This window comes from Typopeltis vanoorti, chromosome 5 (assembly GCF_054136105.1).
Source record: "Typopeltis vanoorti isolate ZY-2024b chromosome 5, IOZ_Tvanoo_1.0, whole genome shotgun sequence".
Taxonomy (NCBI): domain Eukaryota; kingdom Metazoa; phylum Arthropoda; class Arachnida; order Uropygi; family Thelyphonidae; genus Typopeltis; species Typopeltis vanoorti.
In genome coordinates, this window is record NC_143553.1 from 62,479,672 (window position 1) to 62,503,985 (window position 24,314).

At 34.4% G+C, this 24,314-nt stretch overlaps 1 protein-coding gene across 1 annotated transcript; it reads left to right on the forward strand.

Annotated features, from left to right (window-relative positions):
- The first annotated feature begins 652 nt into the window (after positions 1-652).
- Positions 653-13,134, forward strand: LOC150106471 (uncharacterized). The gene is made up of 5 exons (XM_090393145.1): positions 653-958; positions 2,485-2,593; positions 6,329-6,438; positions 9,244-9,306; positions 12,734-13,134. The coding sequence occupies exons 1-5, from the start codon at positions 875-877 to the stop codon at positions 12,953-12,955; spliced, it is 588 nt and encodes a 195-aa protein (XP_090249271.1). The 5' UTR covers positions 653-874; the 3' UTR covers positions 12,956-13,134.
- Positions 13,135-24,314: the final 11,180 nt, after the last annotated feature.

Genomic DNA, 24,314 nt, shown 5'->3' on the forward strand with positions numbered 1-24,314 from the left:
CATGGATTCAAACTACACTACAATAACATGGTGTTTTAAGTTGGAATACAATCTATCGCTAAATTGAAACCTCTAGTTTCGACTCAGAATAAAGTTATTCAAATCTTAACTAGAAACGAATACAAGGATGATTACTGTAATGTGCAATAAATACACCATATTAAACATACTTTCCCTTAGATATTTATACGCTTATACGTTACGGCCATTCTGTTTTAATTTTTAGTATAAACTTCTGATTAATTGTAGCCAATTAAATCTTACCTTTGTTGCACATTAGACGTAGTTACTTCTACTTGGTAATTATTATTATCTTAAAAAAGTTAAAAATTTTTTCGAAATTAAGAAACGAACTCTAAAATTATGATTTAAGTTTAAAATGCGAATGAAAGAAAAACAACTGACTCCAATTTATTATTTTTTGTTCTTATTTTAAAGCATCGAATTTAGAAATTACATTTATGTTGTACCATGATATTCGAGAAACAAAAATGACTTTCGAGAATACATAACTGACACCGACTTGGAGAAATCGTATGGATATTTCCACTAAATAATATCTTTCCTAGAAATTCTTTGTCTTCGCTTGCGTTATTCTTGAAATATTGTCAATATAAACCATACTAAGGTATCAAATTCGACTTGACGACGTGTCTAGTAGTTAGTCGTTCTTGTCGCATCCATAACATACATGTGTAAATTATTCGTGTATATCAGTGAATGTACTACTTACGCTGCTTTCGATGTCGTGTTTTAAACTGTAATTCATTTAAATGCTTTTCTAAGTTTATTTTAAGCCTTTATTTAAACAATCAAAGTCTTTAAAGTGTGTTTGCATATCTATTAGGCATTTAAAACTGTAATTTCACATTTTATGTATTTTCCCTGTGTGCTTGTAGGTCATAAAATCATGAACAGTTTAGTGAGTACTCTCTTTGCGTTTCTAATAGTGAACACGGTGAGTAAAACATTCCTTTGTTGTAAAGTTATTTTGGCGAATAATTGATAAAATGCATTTATAAAATCAGTATGAGAATGCAAGTTTTAAGTTATCATATAAAAGAAAAAGTGCAGGCGGTAAAATAATCAGATTCTAAAAAGATTCTCACACTGTTCCCCCCCCCCCCCCATCCAATAATTATGTGATCTTTAAATATCAAATACAACTTTTGGACAAAAAGAACTAACCAATGCCAAAAATTTATTTTTCTTCCGAAGACGTTTTTGACCTTTCTCTATATAAAGCGTAGCAGGACTTAGAAGGTAAAGTTCCTGGAAAAAGAGGCAGGGGCGTAGACCATCAATGAGATGGATGGATGGCGTCTGTGGAGTGACTGATCTTCAGAGAGTTGAGGCTGCCAGAAAGGCAAACAACAGGACTACATGGCGAAGCCTGGTGTGGCACATCACCGAGCATCGGAGTGACCATACGGCATCTGTAGATGCCCAGTGAACATAGAGAGAGAGAGGGACTTAGAATTATCCTTATGCTTTACTGTGACTATCCCATTCCGAATTGTTATGAAAACTAAATTCAGCATTTTGTGTTCCCTCGTATGCTCGTTCGCCTGGTGCCTACACACTCACAAATCTTCATCATCAATCGTCCGAAGATCTCCAGCCTTCCTGGTAAATCTTTCATTATAATTTAAATATGAAATATTTACAAATGTAAAATAAATATTTCAAAGATACGAGCACACTCAGATAGACTATCTGATCAAAGATATCCAGACACCAGCTTATCCAAACTCTAACTCTGATATGAAAGGCATTAATATAGCAGCAAAGAATGGACTAACTCCATATAATGGAGCCCCAGAAGATTGAAAACTTTCCATTAGATTTGGTACATTGCTGTGGTAATTCCGAGAGATTCGGCTTGGCTCGCAATGGACTTTCTAATTCATCCCATAAGTGTTTGTTGGGTTGAGATCAGGGATCTGTGCAGGATACTTAAGTTCTTCATAACCATATCAATAAATTATTCCTGCGTAGACCTCGCTTCGTGAACGGGGTCATTGTCATGTGGATACAAGAATGGGCCTTCACCAAACGGTTGCCATAAAGTTGCCGATAAGGTCGCCATTGTGCTGTTATTGCTCCGATTTCCGCTCCTCGATGACACCATTACAGTTGATCGAGGCAGTTACAGCAGGGCTGATATTTCAAAGATATCCAGATGATTGCATGACAGGGTTATATATATATATATATATATATATATATATATACATATATATACTATATATATATATATATATATATATATATATATATATATATATATATATATATATATATATATATATATATATTACTTTCTTTTATAATGGACCGTGGGTGTGATGTGTATAATCACATCTACTGCTGCGAAGGAATGGCGGGGTATTTTGATCAGCTAGTGTACCTTATTATTTCCAAACATTCTACGTTTTTATACCCTAAGTACATTATTTGTTTTCGTATATTTTCAAATATCAGTGTCCTTACTTTGGGTACGGTTGTACTTCGAATTCTGAATGTTCATCGGATCAGTGTTGCATGAGATATCCTCCTGCCGATGGAAAGTGCGTTGCAATGCCAGGCGAAGGTAAGACGCTTCTCTTTGTTTTAATGCCTTTCAATTTGAATTATATATTTAATTCTATTAAACGTCGGAGAATTTACCTCATTTCATGCAAAAGGTCATCAACTACAGTAATTTGCTCTTTTTTGTTAGAATTTAATTACATCTAATTATTTGAAATTCCACTTTTTTTAGAACTATATAACTTTATTCTTAATCGTATGTTAAGATTAATTCATAAATAGAAGAAATTACCAACGTACGTATTTAAATAATATTATTATTGTTCGAAAATATCAAGTGTGTAAAAATGGGAAATGTATGAAGACTGCTGCACTTTATTGTATTTTGGTATTCAATGTATTTTGTGGCATTAGATTAACTGCAAACATAGACTGTGTCATTATCCGTGTTTTAATATAATGGAAATAGCCAAGAACAGCTCAGGATTCCTTGAAACGTGGTCTTTCGTAGATCTTAGACCGTGTTTGTGTGTATGAGTGTGTTGTGGCTCTCAACGAAAAACTAAACAAAATGAAACAAAACTTTTTTTCTTTTATTATTTTTGCATGTAAATCATTAGATGAAAATGGATGAAGTACAGTCTTGTCCGAACTAATAAAATCTTGACACGGGATTTCTTATGAAATGTCTAACCAAATGATTATAATTGCTTAATATAAAACATATTGAAACCCTGTACCATCCATCCATACAGAATGTAAACAGTGTTGCAAAAAGTGTCCGAACTTCCCTCATTTTTTTTTCGATTATTGCCTAATAGTGATAATTAAAGTGTTGTGACAAAGAAGGACAGGATAAGGAATGACTACATCAGCGGGACGGTTAAAGTGGGACCAATTGGCAAGAAGATACAAGAAAGTAGGCTGAGGTGGTTTGGACATGTAGAGAGGAACGGTGAGGAGTATGTTGGTAAACGAGTGGAGTATATGGACTTGGAGGGAAGGAGGAAAAGAGGCAGGCCCAAGCTCAGTGGAGGGATACGGTGACAGAGGATCTTAGGGAGAAAGGATAGAGTCGGAAGGACGCCCTGGACCGGAAAACTTGGAAGAGGAAGGTTAAAGATCGGTGCGTCGACCCCGTTTAACATGGAATAAGGCATTGTGAAAGAAGAAGAAGAAGTGATAATTAAAATCAAAGATTAAAGACAGGGGATGGTCGCTAAGTAACTGTAGTTGAATTTAGAGCTAACGAAGTTCCAGCAAATAATAGTATAAGCGATCATAATGGTCGACTATTATTACGACTGAAGACGCACATGGATAATGTTCGAGGTCAACATGATTAAATTTCTTAAAAAATGAAAATTTAAGGAATTCAATCATAGTTGACCTCGAACATTTCAAAATCATACAAGAAACCTACATGACTGATTGAAAATAAAATACTAAAGAGATAGGAGACTACTGAGCGATCCTCACTTGCTGAAGCAGAAGATTCTCCCAACGAACCAATAATTCAGTATTCAGAGCTGTAAAGGTTTGAACGAAAAGGTTACAAGTTAAACTTCATATCTTTTAATTTCTGTAGAAGGGCTGTTAAGTACTTTCCAAATATTATCCACGACAATACTTGTGTGCTTCAGACCTCGCTGTGATTGGATAGTAGACTTCAAAACATGTACGGAAAATCAGTCCCGATACGATACTCATTTACAAAGCTGATAGACGTGTATACATATGAGGATTACCAGAACATCGTTATTTACTAGATTAGATTGTTGTATATCTTAGGCAATGGAGATATTATGGGGTTCCTTCTCCTGTCTTGGACTGGAATCCAATCCCCCGCCACTTGTCGTAATGCCCGGAGAAATGAAACTCCGAACGCTGTTATACAGACGAGTATATTGGGTTTCTACAAATCTGAATACCCATGAGATCATGCGCCATATCATGGTTCAAGGGCTTTGGCGACATCATTTGAGATAGTTGAAGTGTAAATGGAAGTTTACTCAAAGAGAGCGGATAATCATGACCGGAAATGGGTCAAAGGTATAGTATACATATTTAGGCTAGGAAAAAAAACAACGCGTATGTATTCTGCTGTCCAAAACCTAAGAGCAAACACTATTTCTTAATATTACAACTGAAAATTCAGACGAATCAGCTTGTGGCAATTTGTATTTATAATTAGTATAACTGACAATGTCGAGTAGAAAGAGAGTGTACATTTAAATTTTCGAATCGCACGCAAAGAGGTCACGTGGAAGCACCCCAATGGATAAAAACTTATCCATTGGGATAAATTTTTTTTATCCATTGCGGATAAAAAGGCTGCGCTAAACGATTTGCATTGAACAAAGCCCTCTTTGTGAAGGAATAAAGTTGCAAACTTCGATATCTTGTAATGTCTCAAAGAAAACATGTAAATGATTTTACGCGGTGAAAAATGTTTGGAGAGCTTGAAGAAGGCTGCAGAATTACTGATGTTGTCAGAAAGTTTGGAATCTCACATAGCCTTCTATCCAGTCTCTGGATAGAAGCATTTAAGACCAATGGAGTGTATTCCAGATTACTAAGACGTCGCCTTTTTTCTTACCTTTTCTACTACAGAGCATGAAGACAGAGTTTTGGTTATAACAGCAAAACGTAATCGACTTACCACAACAAGTCAGCTTGCACGTCGGCTCCATTCAAGCACAGGTACGGTATTTCGAGCAACTGTGGTAAGATGTGTGTGACAAGTAAGCCTGTAAGCTGCATCTCTTTATTCACAGTTTATCGTGGAGTACGTGTTCATGAAAACTGGACAAGATATCAATGGGCTACTGCACTCTTTACGCATGAGAGTTGATTTAGTCTTTTCTCCGATTCTAGACGACACCTGATCAGAGTGAAAATGGTATTGCTTTCGCGAGAATGTTCTTGAAAGGATAGATGCACAATTCTGGAATCATTGTGTGAAGAGGCATTATGCTTAATGGACGCACCAAGCTATAGTATCGCAATGAAGTTCTCCAACGTCATGTTCAATTGTTCGGTGGTGCTGTAGGCAATGGATTGATGATTGTAGATGACAGTGAAACACGACATGGCACTTGAACAGCGGAGATACTCATGGAGAGCGAGGATGTTAATCGAACCCAATAGGAAGATGCTTTGCTATTTCGAAATTCCCCTCCAGAGAACAAACAAGATGTTATCCTTATTCTGATGGAGAAGTTGGCCAGTTTGCCCCAAGAACTCCGGAAACACTTGTTCCTAAGCATGGTACGACGTTGCAAGAGCTGCATCGCAGTTCGAGGTGGACATATTCCATACTGAAAATTCTCTCAGCATAGTTTTCTGTAAGCACTGTACATTAATTCCTTAACTACGCTCATTTGAAATTTATAAACGTTTGCCGAAATGGTATTGCAATTTAATTTATCCGAAATGTATAACAGTTTTGTGTAATATAATTTATTAGTATGCTTGCAATAAATCTGCGTCCACATTTGGCTGTAGTTATGAAAATCCTTTCATATACAAGTAAAAATGTTGTTTGTCCTTAGCTTTTGGACAACAGTGTATGATAGTGGTGATAAATTTATTCTTAATGATCGCTCTTTAAAGATTTTTGTAATACACTGTAGATCTCCTCACACAACTTGACTTGAAGTAAGAAACGATCTATTTCAATTCACCTGAATACCCCATTAAGAAAATATTACAAATGCGCACCCATCAAAGAAAATTTTGTAATGTTATGTTAAAGAAAAATGAATGTCACATTTTTTTTTCTTTCTTTGCAAAGGGGCTATGTGCTACAAGAATCCCGCAACTAATTCAGATGGAACCTTCAGAGAACTCTGTCATTGTAGAAGTGGACTTCAGTGTGCTGACAGGAGGATGGGTCTATTTGGAGTAAGTAACAGCCATGTCTACAGACGATCAGGCGTTTCAGCTGGATGTTTTATAATTATATTTAAAAGTATTTTAATTTTTAGAAAAATTAATCATAATATTAATGTTTCTTTCTGTAAATGATATAATTATGATAAACGTAGTTCAGTTTCACTCCATAGAAAACGATATTCTTTCATCGAAAAAACAAACAAACAAACATTTGGAGTGCAAGGAGATTCCTGTTCATCGAAGTCTCAGTTTGAGATATTTTCGAGAGATTTTTTTAATTTAATATTTAGGAATCGGTGAAAATGCGGAATCATTTATCAAGAATACGTATTTTCCCCAAATGGTTTAATTAATTTCTGAATTAGCCAAATGGTGATGATCATATGAATCACTCATATAGAAACCTAATAACTCAGAATGAGCTGTATTCGGTATTCACTTCCTTGAGAAGCTTTGTGACTTATAGCTTCCGAATGAAATGCGTTTTGTTAATATCTTCCTTTGAACTTCATGTGTATTTCCTTTAATTAAATCGTAAAAGAGAGAGAGAGAGAGAGAGAGAGAGAGAGAGAGAGAGAGAGAGAGAGAGAGAGAGAGAGAGAGAGAGAGAGAGGAATAAGGTGAATAACTCCCTTTGAACGAGGTGACAGAGATCATATTTGCATTTTTTTCCCATAGAAATTATGATGACCTCTAAAGAGAAATTATACGCATTTCTACCGTTATACATCGAACCACGTATAAGTTTTATTGCTTTTTACCTCTTTCCATTATCATGGAAAGAGGTAAAAAGCAATGTGAAATGTGAAAAACTGGAAATAGCCAGGCTAACCTTATCCTGTATTTTATGTCCAATTTAGGAAACTTTGCCAACTTTCAACAAGTGTTTTTACAGTTTGGCTATCATGTGGAAGCTCATTTTCAATCTCATGCAGGGGAAAAAGCATTCTGCCGTGACCTTGAATCGAACGCGACTTGCATATGCTTAATTCCAACTTTTTTTTTTTTTTTTGGTAGAGATGCTGAAACATTTGTTATTATTAATGATCCTACCCATTCTTCGCCCTTCTACCACATATGATAGGGCACGCACTTTACCTTTGTTTTATTGAAGGATCGAGTTACTGGTTTTCATAGAAGTTTCAGATAGTTCATATTGTTTGTTAGTATAACGAATGAGCAATTCATACTTTTTCTTTCCCTCTGTCAGTTATTACTCTTACTTCTTGCAGATATTACTGAAATCACTATCACTGACGTAAATATCCTCATCCTTCATTCAACAATAAATCTACCAACAGCCAATTTCACAACGAAGCTTCTTGGCCTACTCAATGATTCTTCTTGGATTTCTGAATATGGTCTTGCTTCTTACGTAGTCTTTCTTAAACAAGTGTTTAGGAAGAGGTTTAGAGAGAGAGAGAGAGAGAGAGAGAGAGAGAGAGAGAGAGAGAGAGAGAGAGAGAGAGAGAGAGAGAGAGAGAGAACTGAATTTTCTCTAGTCACGTGTCTCTAGTTTTCTCTAGATCTATCAATCACTTATTGATAGATCTATCGTCGATACTCAACTGTAGTGGCATCTGTGCTTCTACTGCTTTCCTAAAAAATGATTAAACACGCTTAAAGAAAGAGAAAATAATGATCCTAAGCCCCTTTCATTTCTAAGAAATAAAATGTGCATTACTCAATTGCAATGAACTAGAGAGATTGCGTAAATATCCTCATGGTTAATTTCTTTCAAATGGATATGAATGCCGTCAAGATGGGGATGAGATCATCTAGATTTTGCTTCAATAAAGTGGGTGGAATGGATTGCCATTGGATGTTGTGTGTGCAAGTAGTGCGAATGAATTCAAGAAGAAATATGACAGATGGTGCGTGTAGTCGTATGTGACCTTCCTAGATGAGTTCCGACCTCTCTTATTAACAGTAATAACGATACTTGTTGTTGTTGCTCATATAAATTCTTTTATCTTAACAACAATTATTAGTATTGTTGTTGTTCATATTAGAGTAATTCATTTTAATAGTACTGATATAGGTAACCTAACTTTTAATTAATAGTACTGATATAATAGTGCTAATTGATTACTGATTACCGAATAACTTTTGCTAGAAATATTTTAACGTAATATCGTGGAATACAGAAGGTGGTATTGAAACCTGTCTCAGGATATTAGGCTGCATTGTTCTAAATGCTTAAACTACATATTAAATTCTTCAATCGGTATCAAAGGTGCTTATGGAATGAAAGATCTCAGTTAGAATCCCATCTAGGAAGCGAGAACCTTTATAAGGGCTGTTCAATTAAAGGTGAGTTATTATCAGGTCTTATATAAAGGTATCAGGTTTTTTCTGATCGAAAATGTTGTTTTTCATTTTGCTAAACAAGCAGACCGTCTAGATGAACAAAAGCAAGAAAAGTATGTGTTACAAATGACAATAAATTAAACTATTTACAATACACCACCCAAAAAATGGCCCAAGATTCGTGATTTGTATGTTGTGGGACAATCGAGTATGTTAACTACATATATTCTGGCAGGTTTGCCTGTTTTGAAGGATGAAAAAAAACGAGTTTTCGGGAAGAGAAAATACTACAACCTCGGTGTGAGACTGGCTAATTTATCTTCAGTTGAAAAGCCTATAAGAAGGTTTTTGGTGTCATAGATGGAATTCGAACAGAAGGACATTGCCGATAAGGACTGCACTATATGATTATCGCAAAATCCCCTTTTTAACCTTTTTAATCATTCTCTCTGATCATTAGAGTAATTTTTCCGTTATGTTTCCTAATTTGTTTAATACTTTCAGATATGTCAAGGAGAACAGGTTCCAGAAAGAGTTGATACTGAACAAAAACCACCAATTCCTGATGTAAGAATACCACGTCAAATAAGACTAATAATTTATTTTTTATATAAATTTTTCTATTTTTCTTTGAGAATCAATAAAATGCAATAAATATGACTGAAATATTTTTTTTTTTGCTATTTGTTAATTCGTTCAATTATCTCATATTTCACACCCACTAAAATTATTTATGTTGTATAGCATTGCGTATTCTAAAAATAATAACAAATACTCTAATACCATTTTCTAAGGGGAGAGTCGAAGTTCTTTAGCCCTTACATTTTTTTTTTTTTTTGGAAATCTGTGACACGTCCCACTGTTCAGTCATAGTGAACAATGATTTTCAGATTATTGGGAACGAGAGTATGCGGCAGTAAACTATACAGCCATGGCGTGTTCCCAAACTATAACACTCCTGCTGTTGTCTCTGAAATCGTGTAACCTCAAAGGTCAATATTTCTGAGTTTCCGAATTTTAAACCAGAGTTTCCGGGAGAAGAATCCCAATCTATAATTGTTTTGCTTCAAGTCTGTACAGTTAATTAACGAGTATGAGATAACAACTCTACAAATTTTCTAATTCTGCAAGCATAGATCAGATAGTCTACTGTTTCATCTCTGTCTAATCGGCATTTGTTGTCATTACTGAAGTTTTTATTCTTCGCCGTATTACATGTATGTTTATATTAAATGAATGTTATCGAGCAGCAGTTATCTAAGAGGAGTAAAATGTGTCTTTTTCCTGATAGCTTCAACTTTCCCTTTAGATAATGATCATGGATTGCTTTATTTCAGACGAATTTGAATACTAATTATTATTATTATTATTATTATAGGTTTTGTATTATAATAAACTAAATAATATGCTTCAGTTTTTATGAAACTTGTGCTTGCATATTCCTTGCATTAAAGTGGGAGAATTAAATATCGGTGTGTGTGCGTGCGCGCGTCTTTAAAAGGTAATTAATTATTTATAAATAAAATAATGGTTATTTTTTAAAAAATACAAACGCAATGCAAACAAAATTTAGATATCTGTGAACATAATGCTGTCGATTACTCATTACTAATAATCAACTCCTTAATTACTGATATATCTTCATTTTTTTCTCAAATAGTTTTATTGTAAACTTGAACATGCAAAAGCGATAAAACTTCTTTGCAAAACTGTTTCCAAAAAAAAAAGTAAATTACAGACTATGACGATAATGATCTTATTAATTCCCAGAAAATAAAAGAAAAGGCGAAAAAATAGCAATGCTATTAACTGAAAAGTGAAAGAAAGTAAAAGACCTCACTGTGGGTTCTGTGATGGTCTTTTTGAAGATAATTTCAAGCTAAATCTCGGACGCTATCGTACTTCATATGACATCCATACATCTTCCAATGTGATATGTCGTGTCCCAAGATTTATTCAACAGCGGAAGTCATTTTTTGCATGTGCTTATATGAAAAAAAATGAAGAGGCTTTTGAAAAAATTCGCTACGAGAACTTTGTAAATAACGCTTTAAAATAGTGAGTTCATTAAACATTAGCTTTCTTAGATAACTTTGAATGATAATGGATTTCACATAAACTGTAGTTATGTACACGTGTAGTCATACCGATTACAATTTATTTTATTCTTTTTTTGATTCAAGCGAGCGTTATAATCTAAAGACGTTATATGCATTTGAAAGAGATTTTACAAACACCAATACCTCAAATGCGATTCAAACCTTTGCATATGAATATGTAACTGGTAGGCGACCTTTAAGACAAAAAATCATACATTATCATGGGTGGAAAATTTGAAATACAAATTATTTCAAAACTTGTTTTTAGTTGTTTTTTTACAATTTTAGTTGCGTTAATTTAGTGTCTAAGCACTTATTAAATTTGTTTCGGCTATAGGTTATGGCACACGTATTGCACTTTCACTGGGCAGATTTTATTTATATTTGATATGAAACATAACCACATTTTACACATTACGATAATGTCTCTTATAATTCGACACTAAGAGAATAAATAATGGAGAAACGCGTAAAGAATGAGAAATATTTTACCATCTCGGATATAGTTCTAATCGACGGTGATATGAATGCAAAATACGGGCAGATTTTGAGAGAAATATAATTTCTTGATACCATGAAAATGATATTGAAGCGAAATCCGTTGTATTCATTTTTTATATTTTGCATCCATCAATAAACTGAAAAGTACTTTTCAGATAAAAAGATGATAATTCGTCATTCTGTAGAAATCCAATTGATTCTAACAAACCAACAAATCTGCATTTAGAATAATGATTTTAAACATTATTCTAAATATATCATTCCCATAAGATATCATACTAATATTTCAAATATCATGACAGAGTATATGTTATTCTCTGTGGATGCTTTTCTATTTTTATACAACACGTTACTTCCTAGACTCTTAAACTGAATCGTTTAAAACAGAAATATCTATTAAGGAGAAGCTTACTTTGATTAAATTTGAATTCTAGACAGATACGAATTCCATAGAGTTACGATAATATAAAAATATCATTGTTATTTGAATATTCATTCTAAGATGAATTCTTCAGTTAAGGAGAGGACGTCAAATTTTATTACAAGACTTAGTTTCAACCTTAATGATTAACTGCTTTTAAGAGATACTTGGCGTAATGTTCCAAAAAAGATTTAATTAATGAAATCTTATTATTATTATTATTATACAATTTGACGTACTTATGGACTAAAATAACTACTGGATGCATCGGTTAGTTTTTTTTAAATATTTTTATGTCTAAATCAAAGGATGGTTTAGAGAACTTCAACGAACATCACTTAACCGATTCCCTGGATGAACATTCCGACAAGTAAATCTTCACGACACTTTTTAATATTCATATTTGTTAATAATAAACTTTCTAACAATTTTATACCGCCCTTGACTAAAAGTGTAAACGGATTGAAATTTATCAACGACCGTTTCATTCCAAATAGGCAATATCTTTCAGTAACGATTGATTCATTTCAAAACACAGTTTCTTGAAATCGTTTATGCTTAAGCCCTTTAGCAGATATTCTCGAGACTATAAAATAATTTTGTAGTCCTCATCTTACGCTTTCATAACACTATTCAATTCTATGGCTTGATTAAGAAAGATCCAATAAGATTACAATGTCGATCCCATTAGGTATAAGGTGTATCTTTGTGCCAAAATTCTCGTGTCTAAACGATACTAGAACACAATCGGCATTCGAGGTATTGAATGATTTTATTCTTCTGTGAGTTGCACAGAACTAGTGCGCATAACTCTACGAGTGCTGAATAATTCTATATGTGGTTTTTATTCTGTACATATTTTAATGTATTTTGAAGCCATTTTTGTAAACCCATGTTATATATATAATTTATTCACATTGTTTTAATCGATAACTATAATAATAAATTTCATTTGGTGCTGTTTTAAAAACAGAAAGAAGAGAAAGAAAAGTTACCAGATAAGGAAAAAGAGAAAGAAAAGTTACCAGATAAGGAAAAAGAGAAAGAAAAGTTACCAGATAAGGAAAAAGAGAAAGAAAAGTTACCAGATAAGGAAAAAGAGAAAGAAAAGTTACCAGATAAGGAAAAAGAGAAAGAAAAATTACCAGATAAGGAAAAAGAGAAAGAAAAGTTACCAGATATATGTAACTGGTAACATTTCCTCACACACAGAGGGAGGAAACCATCTCTGTTCAGTTTCTGTCTGTCCGCAATGAATAACTTATAATTTTTAAATATTTTGTCTAAATTAAGAGCTCCTTTAAGAGCAAATTCGGTGCTTTTATTAGTGGGGTGTACGATAACAACGTATATAAAAATATTGTGACATTTGTAGTAATTAGTTTTTTTTTTTTGTGAAATCAACATCATAGGAAAAATCACATCTTCAGTTACATGGTGCATTTCTGTTTAATCCAACTCAGCGAAAAATGATGATAAAGAAATACTTTAAAAAATACCTGACAAATATATCTGTTAAATAAGCGATACTACCTGCTAAATTAGTTAAGTGAGATACGTGAGTAACGATTACTCATACAAGTGAGCAACATTTTTCTCAAGGCAAACGACCATCGTCGCACCTGATAACATCCGCAGCTTGCATTGTGCAAGTTTTTCCTGGTCTTTAAGTACATCGGCCAACCAAATGCTTCACCTCTTGACAGGTCCGTAGGAAATCCTCGTTTGATCGCCGACTCCACTGGTATCACCGATACTTTCTGTCGCAGATCATCCTATGGTTCAGTAGTAAATGAGGAGGCAACAGATGGAGTGGGCTGCGCTACTTCGAAGGCAGCTATCTGATTTCTTAGAGATTCTTTCCTCAAAGAAAATCGTGAACAGGCAGGTGTCTGAGGTGATGGAAGGAAGGCGAATGAGAAGTCGGATACGGAGATGAAGAAAAGCAGACCAGTACCTCTCGTGATCGGACCGAGGATAACTGCCTGTTTGCGGCTGCTGCATCTGCTTTATCGTTAGACAAATAGGGACTCGTAGGGACTATCTCCACGCCACTTTATCTTTTTAGTAACACGAAAGCGACGTTTCATGTTAAATTTAAATAGTTAAAAGCTGATAAATAATAGATCCCGATTATTGGATGTTTTGCTCTCCTTTAAATGTTGTTTTCCGGCATACAGAGCTGCCATGAGGGAAAGCAATCTTTGAGGAGACAGGCTTGTAGGTTTATTGTATTACTAGGGGCTATTTGAAATTGATCGTCTAAAAATGATATTAAGATACACTTGCTAGTGTCGTCTTCCAGTGAAATCTTTTGCCATTCCGAAAATTACTAAAAACTTTACTAAAAACTTAGGTTTTAAGTTGGTAATACGTTTTACTTTAAACATAGTTTTATTTTTCCCAAATAAGAGTTAAAAGTAGTCTGAATGTATACGGATATATTTCTCTAAAACCATCGGACACTAAGCAATACTCAATAAAATTGTTTATTCACGAGTACTAGAATCTAATAGTTTGTTATGCTAGCATTACAGATCTTAAATTCGCCATTTTTCTTCATATTCGCATTCCTACATTTTTTGCAGTTATTTAATTAGTTCTATTACTTAAAAATTTCAAATGGAAGCATTTTAGCCGTTGCAAGTAGTAGATCAGGGAAAGACCACGGCTGCAACTTTAGCTGCATTTGCGGATATTGAAATCTACATTTCATACTCCGAATGGCTATGCAGTCTTCTGTCTCCCTGTTATCTTCTTTTATGAATAATCATGAAATAGCATTTCTGTAGCGTAGGTAAAACACCTTTTAGCCGCTAAGATCCAGAATTTGAATTCCTCTTGGACGACAAAAATCTTTAAGTAATTTTCAATTGAAAGTGAATGAACTGATCTAATGCATTAGAGATATGTCACACATCAAAACAGAGCAGATGATCCAATAATGCATGAAATTTACAAACGTGCGCTTTCACCATAGCTTGAGTTTCTTTTTAGCATAATCCTGGCCAATCTTACATAGTATCAGCTAGCAAAGGGAGGAAGCAGTCATCGGGCTTGGCCATCCATTCTTCTCTGTGAGAATTACATTTTTCTTGTTTTGTGTTTAGTTTCCATTAACTATTAATTATTTTCCATTAACTATTAGTTTCAATTAACAATTAAAGAAGAAATGCACATGGTCCACTTTTTTTTAGTGCATCATTTCTTTATAACTATGCAGGTGGACAAAGCTGTTCGTTTAATGTATCTGGATTTCAGATCAAGCAGGTAACAGTCCTCTTATTTTAGTATTCGAATTATTACTAATTTTGAGAACTTTTACAAACACTGGCATTTGTGGTTTGTTCTTTAATCACCATGCAATAAAATTCTGCTTCAAATTTGTGTAGTTATGATAAAAACTCTTCTGTTGATTATAGTGTCGGTTTCTGTTAATAGATGGCGCTTCCTTCTTTTCTCGCTCGATATTCGAATGTATTCTTCAACATTAACACTAAATCAAAACTATTCCAATTATAACTATACAAGCATATTCCGGTTATGTAACACATTAGGTTCCAGACCACCATGGCATTGCAAATGACTGCCTCCCTCCACTTGCGAATGCCTGTATCGGTTTAATAACGTGTTTAAGTAGCCCCAAATATGTATCCACACGACACATACACAAACGAAAATTTAGAATAATTTTCGCAAACGAAAAAGTTATTCTGAATATGTTCCCTTAAGCTAACTTGCCAACCAGTTTGGTCCTCGATCTATACCATAAAAGTTTTACAGTTTCGGGAATAAGATTGTAACGTTTACGGATAACTGTAGCATTAACTACTGTAAGCACTTTTTACTAACATTATTATTATCAGTACCTGACACCTCCAGGGAGTCTAAAGACTCATCGAGGGAGGGCAGTTGTTCTACAACTCTGTCTCCACCAACTGATCTGAACGCCATCTACCGCCGACCACCACCACTAGTTTTTCCACAGACAATCACAAACATCCATGCCCACGGCGGAATTCGAACCCGCATCCTTTTAGCTGAAGACTGGATACGCTAACTACTTGGGCAACCAGGACGGCATCAAGTAACAATAGCAGTGCGAGTTAAGTTTAGCTACGGACTGTCTAAGTGTTCGATACACCATTTAATGTTACAATACAACATTAAATTATTGCAACATATATCTAGAAGATATTTGTGCATAATATCAGAGTAAAAACCCGATTACTTTTCAGTATACATCAATACAAGATTTTAATGTTTCCTTCAGTGGTACACACTAGATGGCAGCACAAGAAGACAAAAACTGAAAAAGTTTCAGTTAGCATTGTAGCACACTTCAAAATGTTGAAATGTTGTGTCTGTAGTTGGGATTTTTTTTACTGTGTATCATAAAAATAAATTAACTTTTGGAGTTCAGTCAAGATAATTCCCTAATAATCACGGTGCTAATTACAGAGTAAAGTAGATTACTAATAGGTAGAACATTTTTTCAGATAGTAATCTTTACTGGGCTATTTAATGATGGAATTGCGAGATTATGTGGCAATTATTGTAACAGCTTTTGTTAATTATGTAATGGACTAATTACTGCAAAAGGCCATTATTCCTAACAAAGAAGAGCTTTGTACAAAAAAATTGAACATTCAATGTTACAGATTGGATTTATATGACTCTTTGAACCAGATAAAATCCCTTTCTTCGACGACTAAAAGAACATGCGTGAAATCAACAACTAGATGAAATTGTGATCATGCGCAGTACTCAGAAAATACTAATGCTGAATTTATGTCCAAACTGCTATCATGATTGTTTATTAACTTTTAAACAAGTTTATAATCCGGATTTTTTTTTTCACATTAAGGAAAAAAAACTCGGGTTAGGGAGGCTACTCATGTCGAAGACCGTTGTAAGGAATGAAAAAAACACAAAGTAAGTTTATTTAAAGATGAGTTTTATTTCCGGAATGATTGACGGAAGGGTCATTGTTACTAATGCTGAGTTATTCAAGAGTTGGACAAAATTTCCTGATTCTTGGCGAGTGGAACAGCAGAGAAATCAGCACTAGTTATTCCACATCTCATTTCCTTTGATGATATCCAAACTTCTAGACAACAATGCTTATTTTGTTGGGATAACTTTAATCTCTAGAATTTCTTGATATGCATAAGCATATCACAAGTATCGAGTACTCATCATGCAAGCAATTAGGTTCCTCTTTCACTACAGACATTACTTTATCTTTTCGAATCGTTATTAGTTCTGTACAAATCCCAAATCCGTGTAATCATTGAATATATCACATTTTGAGTGGCTTATTAGAGATCTCTAAAGCTCAATCCAAAAGAGGAGAATATTAGATTAATCAATGCATTTATCTTTTACTCTATTCTTTATCACGCACACTTTTTTGCGGCTTGCATTTTGTGTCAACATTTCCATGGTTACTCTTCGTCAGACTGCAATCAGTAATTTTACCACTGTCCTCTAAATCTGTTAATATTAGAGCAAAAGGTTTTCAACACCTCTTTGCAGTCCAACTCCAAATTCACAAATATTTTGTCTCCATTTGTTTTCTTCTTCTTCAACTCATTCGTTCTTCAGGACAGGTAAAGTCCCCTGATTAGTGGTTAGGACGAATTAACCCACCGGCATATCACTCCTCTGCTGTATCCCCTAAGGGCAAGTATTCATGCCTGTAGAACTGCATATTCACAGATCCGATTTGCCTATTTTGAAGGATTAAAAACCAGAGTTTCCAGGAAAAAACCCTCCACTTCCGCATGACACCGGCTAACTTACAATAACTTACCCTCTGTACTTCTGGATAACCTTCTTTCTTATGTCTATCCGAAAGAGTACAACATGGGTGTCTTCAGATCTAACATTAATAACTTGCTTATTTCTTCTCACCTCTTCATACATCTGAGGTACTAATAATATACTGCAAATTGAACAACCTTTCTTATTTGGAATGAATACAGGTAATGGACAAAACAATAGAAACAGTGACACGTTTCGATTAATATGGCGTTGGTCTGCAGTGTTCTTCTAGCAGAGGGATGGCCATGGCAGACAGGACACCTGACCGCTGTTTCGTAAATCAAGGAAGAGACTCTGTCAGTGCTTCGAACCCAACAGGAAGAATTTTACACCATTCCTTCGACAGAAACTGGATCAATTCGCCTTTGCTATTTGGAAGTGGGAAACATTGCGTGAGAGCTCGCTCCAAAATGTCCCATGGCAGACAGGACACCTGCCAGTTATTTAGAAAATCACTGGACAACCACATTTGCTCGATGAATGGGAGCATTATCTTGTTGAAACGTGGATGGCTGCGTAGGATCAAAGTGTGCTAACATGGAGGTGATCACATGATTGAAAGATAACGTGCAGCATTCACCTTGCCTTCCAATACAACAAGTGCACCCAAACCATACGATGAAAATGCTCTCCAGACTATTACAGAACGACCAAAATCTTTCTCAGTTGGAAACTAACACTCCGGCTGGTGAGCTTCCTTCGACTGACGCATACACGTATTCGTCCGTTTGCAGAAAAAAGTGTGAACGCGGATTCATCAGACCATATCACATCCCTCCACTGTAGTATAGTTCACTGATTTTGATCTTTGCCCCCATTGGACGTAACGATGTGCGTTGACGGGAGTGATTAAAGGCTTGTGTAAGGCAACCCGACCGTGATATCCAACTCTGTGTGGTTCTAAGAGCAGAGGTTTTCTTGAAATGGACTGTTCTAAAGGTAGAAATTTCAAGATAGAGCTGTAAAAAGCTCCAATTATCGTAGAGTATTTGCTTGATGCATTGTGTGCATCTCGTTTTTGATTTTCTCCATAAAATTGCTTCCCCATTACATATTAAATAGTCTCTAAAATACTCATAATTCGTCACAGAATATGTAAGCATACGCCATCCGGGTATAATCGAATCAAAAATATCTTAAACAAAACATGGTGTAGGAATATTATTTACATTTTAGAAAAAAAATAGATATTTAAAAAGAAAAATTAATTTTTCTAAAAAATTGATTATTTTACAGTTTTTTAGGACATTTAAACAAATTAACATTCTTAATTTATCTTTAAAAAAGTCATCTCATTATAGTTATTTAGTTTGCAATAAAATTGAACTGAGTGTCCAATCTTTTTCCCCCATTTATCTTGAATCCAGTTTTGATGACCCTTCGTATTTTATGTAAATTTGGATCAGTATTTTGGAGCTGCATGTGCAAAATTATCTACTGAAGTATTTCACTAAAAGAAACTACTGGGAAAAAGATCTAGTGCACCGCATACGAAACACTGAGATTCAAAATAGCATTGGAAATAGAAAGTTGGCCATGCATAACCAACATGTTGCATCAGACATAACCTCATCCCATGATGATATTTTGTAGCTACACAAAGACCTCGTGTTCTCTTGTCAAAGTTATGCTCCGCCAGATTCTTTTCCTCAAATACCTGCACAGGTATTAACATCCAAGACTATATCCGCTTCCTCAAAGTATTCTGTCTTCTGGATTTAGATGTTGTAAATACGCTACGGTACAGTGTTTATATTTACAAATGGCAAAATAAATGGAAATCGGAAAGAGGTACTAATATTACTTTCTTTACTTTAGTTTTAAAACCAACCAGTTGGGGTAATCTGTGGAATTTACTTTGGATACTCGCATCGTATATTTGCGTAGCGAGCTTTGAGGATACTAATAATTTTAGTTCTCTTCGAGTTTTTACTTGGAAGTAAATATCTAGACTACTTTTCCTGCTTTTTCTACTTTTAGATTTCGAGTTTTTATTCTCTATGCGGTGTATCTACTTTCCATGTGAATGACTTTTATTCTCTCTCTTTATTATCTCCACCTCCGCGACTCACTAAAGAGATTCTTAAAAAATTAATTTTTTGTATACTTTCAGGAAACAGTGATGTTTCTCCAAGATGCATAAACCAAGACCAAACCTGTTCATTTGAAAATTGCATCTGATCAATAACAAAATAGAAAAAGCTTTAAAATGTTTAACGAAAAATTATTAAATTAAAATGTTTATTTATTTTACATAATCGGGAACCCTTACTCCATAGACCAAACGAAACATGGAATCTTTTTTTTAGCACACACACACACACACACACACACACACACACACACACACACACACACACACACACACACACACACACACACACACACACACACACACACACACACACACACACAAAATTAGCCGACATAAAACACAGGAATCATACTTTAGGTTGCTTCTGCGGTTATTCCAACAAAAACAGCATGAACTGCTAATCAGGTGGGTGCATCGTTTCATGCTTTACGCATCTTCTATTTACTATCGCCATCACGATAATGAAACCTCTCCCAAGGTGCCGTTCTGGAATAGTTCCAAGAGTATGAAAATAAGTTCACTATATTTTCTGGGAGCTTTCTCAGTCATTGAATTTTAAGTGGACTCAGCAAGCTGCTCGCGTCAGGGATCGGTCACAGCACAATCTGAAGGAAGTTCGGGATGGGATGTGATCGGGTCTATGGAGCTAGCATCCGTGTTGTATGATTTTAGTACCTTACGGAATCCATTCCCCGTGTGTTCTGATTGTTGCGTGAGAAAAATAGTAAACAAATTCCATTAAAGTAACTGGCTACTCGGTGCTAATTAAAATGTGTTTATAAAGATTTATTTATTCATGGATGTAAAATATTTTAAATACTTTTATACATATTTTTCATCCACAACGTGCGAAACTTCAGTTAGAATATTATAGATTCTTTCACTTCTGAAATGTTTATGCAGACTACTTATGGTATCATGCAGTTTAGTTTTTTCCTCCCTCCAATCTTTATCCTCACAGTCGAAATCATTCATAACGATAGCTCTTCCTCTACTCATAAACTCGATTTCTTTGTGCAGTTCCGAGTCCTTTTCATTTGAACTTGGTGTATAGTAGCACCCAACTGTGCATTTTGTGCTGCAAACATGTACCTCACACCGAATAGCTGCATACTCATTGGTTGTATTACTCATACTATCACTGTCACCCAATCGCTATTCCGTTTGACTGCAGACCGTCTATAATCATTCTCAGTACTCTACCATTCCTCCGTTCTCCTTAGTAATTTATTCCTAATGCTTTTGGCATTAGTCAACATGCGCAGACAAACACCTCTTAAAATCATTATCACCCATATTAATAAGCGTACTGAAGCACTTATGAACCCCCTCCTTTCCAGTCCCACAATTCCTCATATTGTTATGAGATCGCGCCTGTAACGCACCTGCATCCAACCCGGTTATCCCTTCAACTCCATCCTCAATCATTCCCTTACTCTGAGAGTCCACACTCAAGATTTAGTATTAACATTTTTCATTTCCTTTTTGTTTAGCTAAAGCTTCGTTTTCAGAGCCATTAAACGTTTTACAAAAGAAAAAAAAAGAAAAGAAAAGTTGTTAAGAGCATAATTATAATTATAATTATTTTATCATAGCGAAATTTGTTATGAATAATAAACAAATAATGATTCCGTTTATTTTTAGTTTTCTTGACTTCGAGATATATTCGCACTTGATATCGCAGTATATCAGGGCGAATGCATTCAAGAATTCAAGGTATAATTTTCTTAATTTATCTGAATTGAATTAACTGAGCTGAATTGTAAATTGATTTTAATACAAGAAAGGTAACGGAGTACTGAGGAATATTAGCAAGTATTGGTTTTGGTCGTTGCCGATAGATGGCGCCACAAAAAAGAACCCCTGGTGTGTTAAGTGAAATTTTTTTCAATTTTCTTATTCTTTGCTTGTTTTTTAATTATAATAAATATGGTATAAAAACTAAACGTAACATACATCATAAATATCTACAATACCACATCCAGACACATAATACATTGGTGAAATTTGGATACAATGATATTTAATGCTAAATATCAGTGTTCAGTGTGTGCAAACATATTGGATCGATTCTATTTTTTAGAAGCAGTGTGTCAACATAATTAAGGAGGCTCTTTTTAAAAGCATAAAGAGTTGAAATGTAATATCTCACTTTAAAATGAAACGAAGCGTAAGAGATAAGGTAGAGGAAATTGAGCTGAAAATGATATCGTTCAAACTTGCTCAGGAAGAAAAGATACAGAGAATTAGCTTCAACAAAACATAAAAAATATATAAAAAAGATACCTCTCTCAATATCGTTACAATGTTAACTGAGGTACTTTTTTCTTCTTCTTTCCAACATAATTTTATGAAATCTTATGAGAAATAAAAATGTACTATTAGTAAAATGATCTTAAATAGAAGCATCTTCGTGCTTTTAATATACTGCATATCGATGTATTATAAAACATTATTCGTGAAATTACAATGTAACTGTTACATGTAAATGTAAATAGTAATTTTAAACGGTTTAATTTTATTTTTCCCTATTTGTTTTATTTTAATCATTGTAATTAGGTTTATTTTTTGTTGTGAGTGTAAGCAGTGTGAATGAATTGAAGAATAAATATGATAGCTGGCGCGTGCGGTATGCGGCTTCCCTCGATGAGTTCCTGACTCCCTGGAGGTCTCTGTTAATAATAATAATAATAATAATAATAATAATAATAATAATAATAATAATAATAATTGTTTGATTTTACACCAAGTTAGAAAGGAGTTGGCCTGAACAAACGCGAGCTGTGAAGGCCAACATCGAGGCGGTCCCCAGTCCTTTGGTCAAAGAACTGTTTTAGAAATATTCTGGGGGGGGGATTGTTAAAACTAATCTATTGAGGCCTCTTCATCTCCTTTTTTTAAGGCCAATTTTTTGTCCAATTTGGCCAATTTAAAGCATTATTATGCATAGCATTTATATGTTATAAACAGATAAATATCACTAATATGTTAATATGTTATAAAATTATAACATATTAACATATAAATATAAATATAAATATAAATAAATAAATACAGATAAATATAAATAAACGGCCACTCGAAGCATAATCAGTGCGCATTGAATAACGAAAGCGCCCATAAAATAAAAAAAGTGTTTTTGTGTGCTGAATAAAATAAAAACCATCCGATTATTAATCATAATGTCTATTTATGGCTATTACTTAAAGAACAGCAGTCCAATAACTCTCAAAACTATTATTCTGAGCTTCTGGAGCTTACGCTAAAATCCGTTAATGATATTTAGTGAGAAGTTGGCTGATTAAGTAAACCCGGTCGTTCTCAGTGTTTGGAAAAATCAGAAAAAGAAAAGCAGACAACAAAATAGCGTAAAAGTGGAGAAAAAAAAAGAGAATTAATCAACTAATATTTATTACAGCAATAAAGTCATTAATGTCGTGTGGTGTGCACAGGAACAATTAATAACAATTATTATTTAATAACAATTAGTAGACAGTGATTTAAATAATTAAGCGCCTTTGTTTGGTTTGCGGATAATCTAATAAGAGCGAAATTAGGACAATGATGAAGTTGCATTTACCACTTCACGTATGAGATGGGATCTGTTTCAGGGAAATGGCCAAACACATAATAAAGCTTTCACGACGAAAAGATGGCTATGAATAAACCCGTACAACCAGTCGTGATATAAGTATCGGAACCTTTTTACACAGATTGAAACGTGTGGCGCTTTACAATGGAATATTGGAATATCAGTAGACCTACACTGCTAAATAAGTCAATGGGATGTTATTCTTAAGATCTATATACTATCCATGATATGTAAAGAATAATTTACGGACTTCGAAGGAAGTGTTAGTATAAGATACGTGTAAATTCATGACCGCTGTAAAAGGCTGTATAACTAACCCCCTAAATGAAGACTTGGTTCACGGATATTTTACTTCCTGGAAGATCGAGGAAGCAAGCAAAGTAAACCAGCTAGAAATCAACAGCGTCCCCTACATTAGTGTAAAGAGCCTTCTCACTGGTAGTGCCTTCAGTGTCGATGATGTGGAGACATGAATCACTCTTCTCCACCATTTCTCGATCTGATGGATTAGTGAAAGACAACTGAGTAGACCATTTCATTTGTAAAGGTTTGGTGGGGGAAGTTTAATGGTATGAAGCTGTTTCTCTTGATATAGTATCGTATGGATCCAAATCTCGTAAAAGCCTAATCATTCTTAAACAGCCCAGTTTATAGAAATTTTATATAAATAAACTAAGAAATCTCTCTCTCAGTCACATGATACTCGTCAGTTTTATCTTCTCGTTTCACGAGGCCTGAATCCATACGATACTATATCAAGAGAAACAGCTTCTGTCCTGAAAATTTGTCAATTCAATGAGTAATTTCAGTACAATCACCACCACCTCCTGATATTCACACTTAAGGTGTGGGGTGGGGGATACTATGAGATTATTGCTGCCATGACATAATCACTAGCTTCGCTTCCTCTATCAAAAATATTTTCTTCCAAATTAGATTTTTACTGTCAGAACCTCGATATTCTTCTTACATTGCCTTCTAAAACACTTCAATTCCTAGGACTTTTCCTCTGAATCTTTTCCCTGCCATCCTGACATAAAA

Bases quoted from the DNA above. Each gene is read 5' to 3' on its own strand.
- LOC150106471 (XM_090393145.1), top strand. From the start codon at position 875: ATGTATTTTCCCTGTGTGCTTGTAGGTCATAAAATCATGAACAGTTTA. The intron at 2,594-6,328 runs GTAAGACGCTTC...TTCTTTGCAAAG, and splicing joins CGTTGCAATGCCAGGCGAAG to GGGCTATGTGCTACAAGAAT. The intron at 6,439-9,243 runs GTAAGTAACAGC...TAATACTTTCAG, and splicing joins GGAGGATGGGTCTATTTGGA to ATATGTCAAGGAGAACAGGT.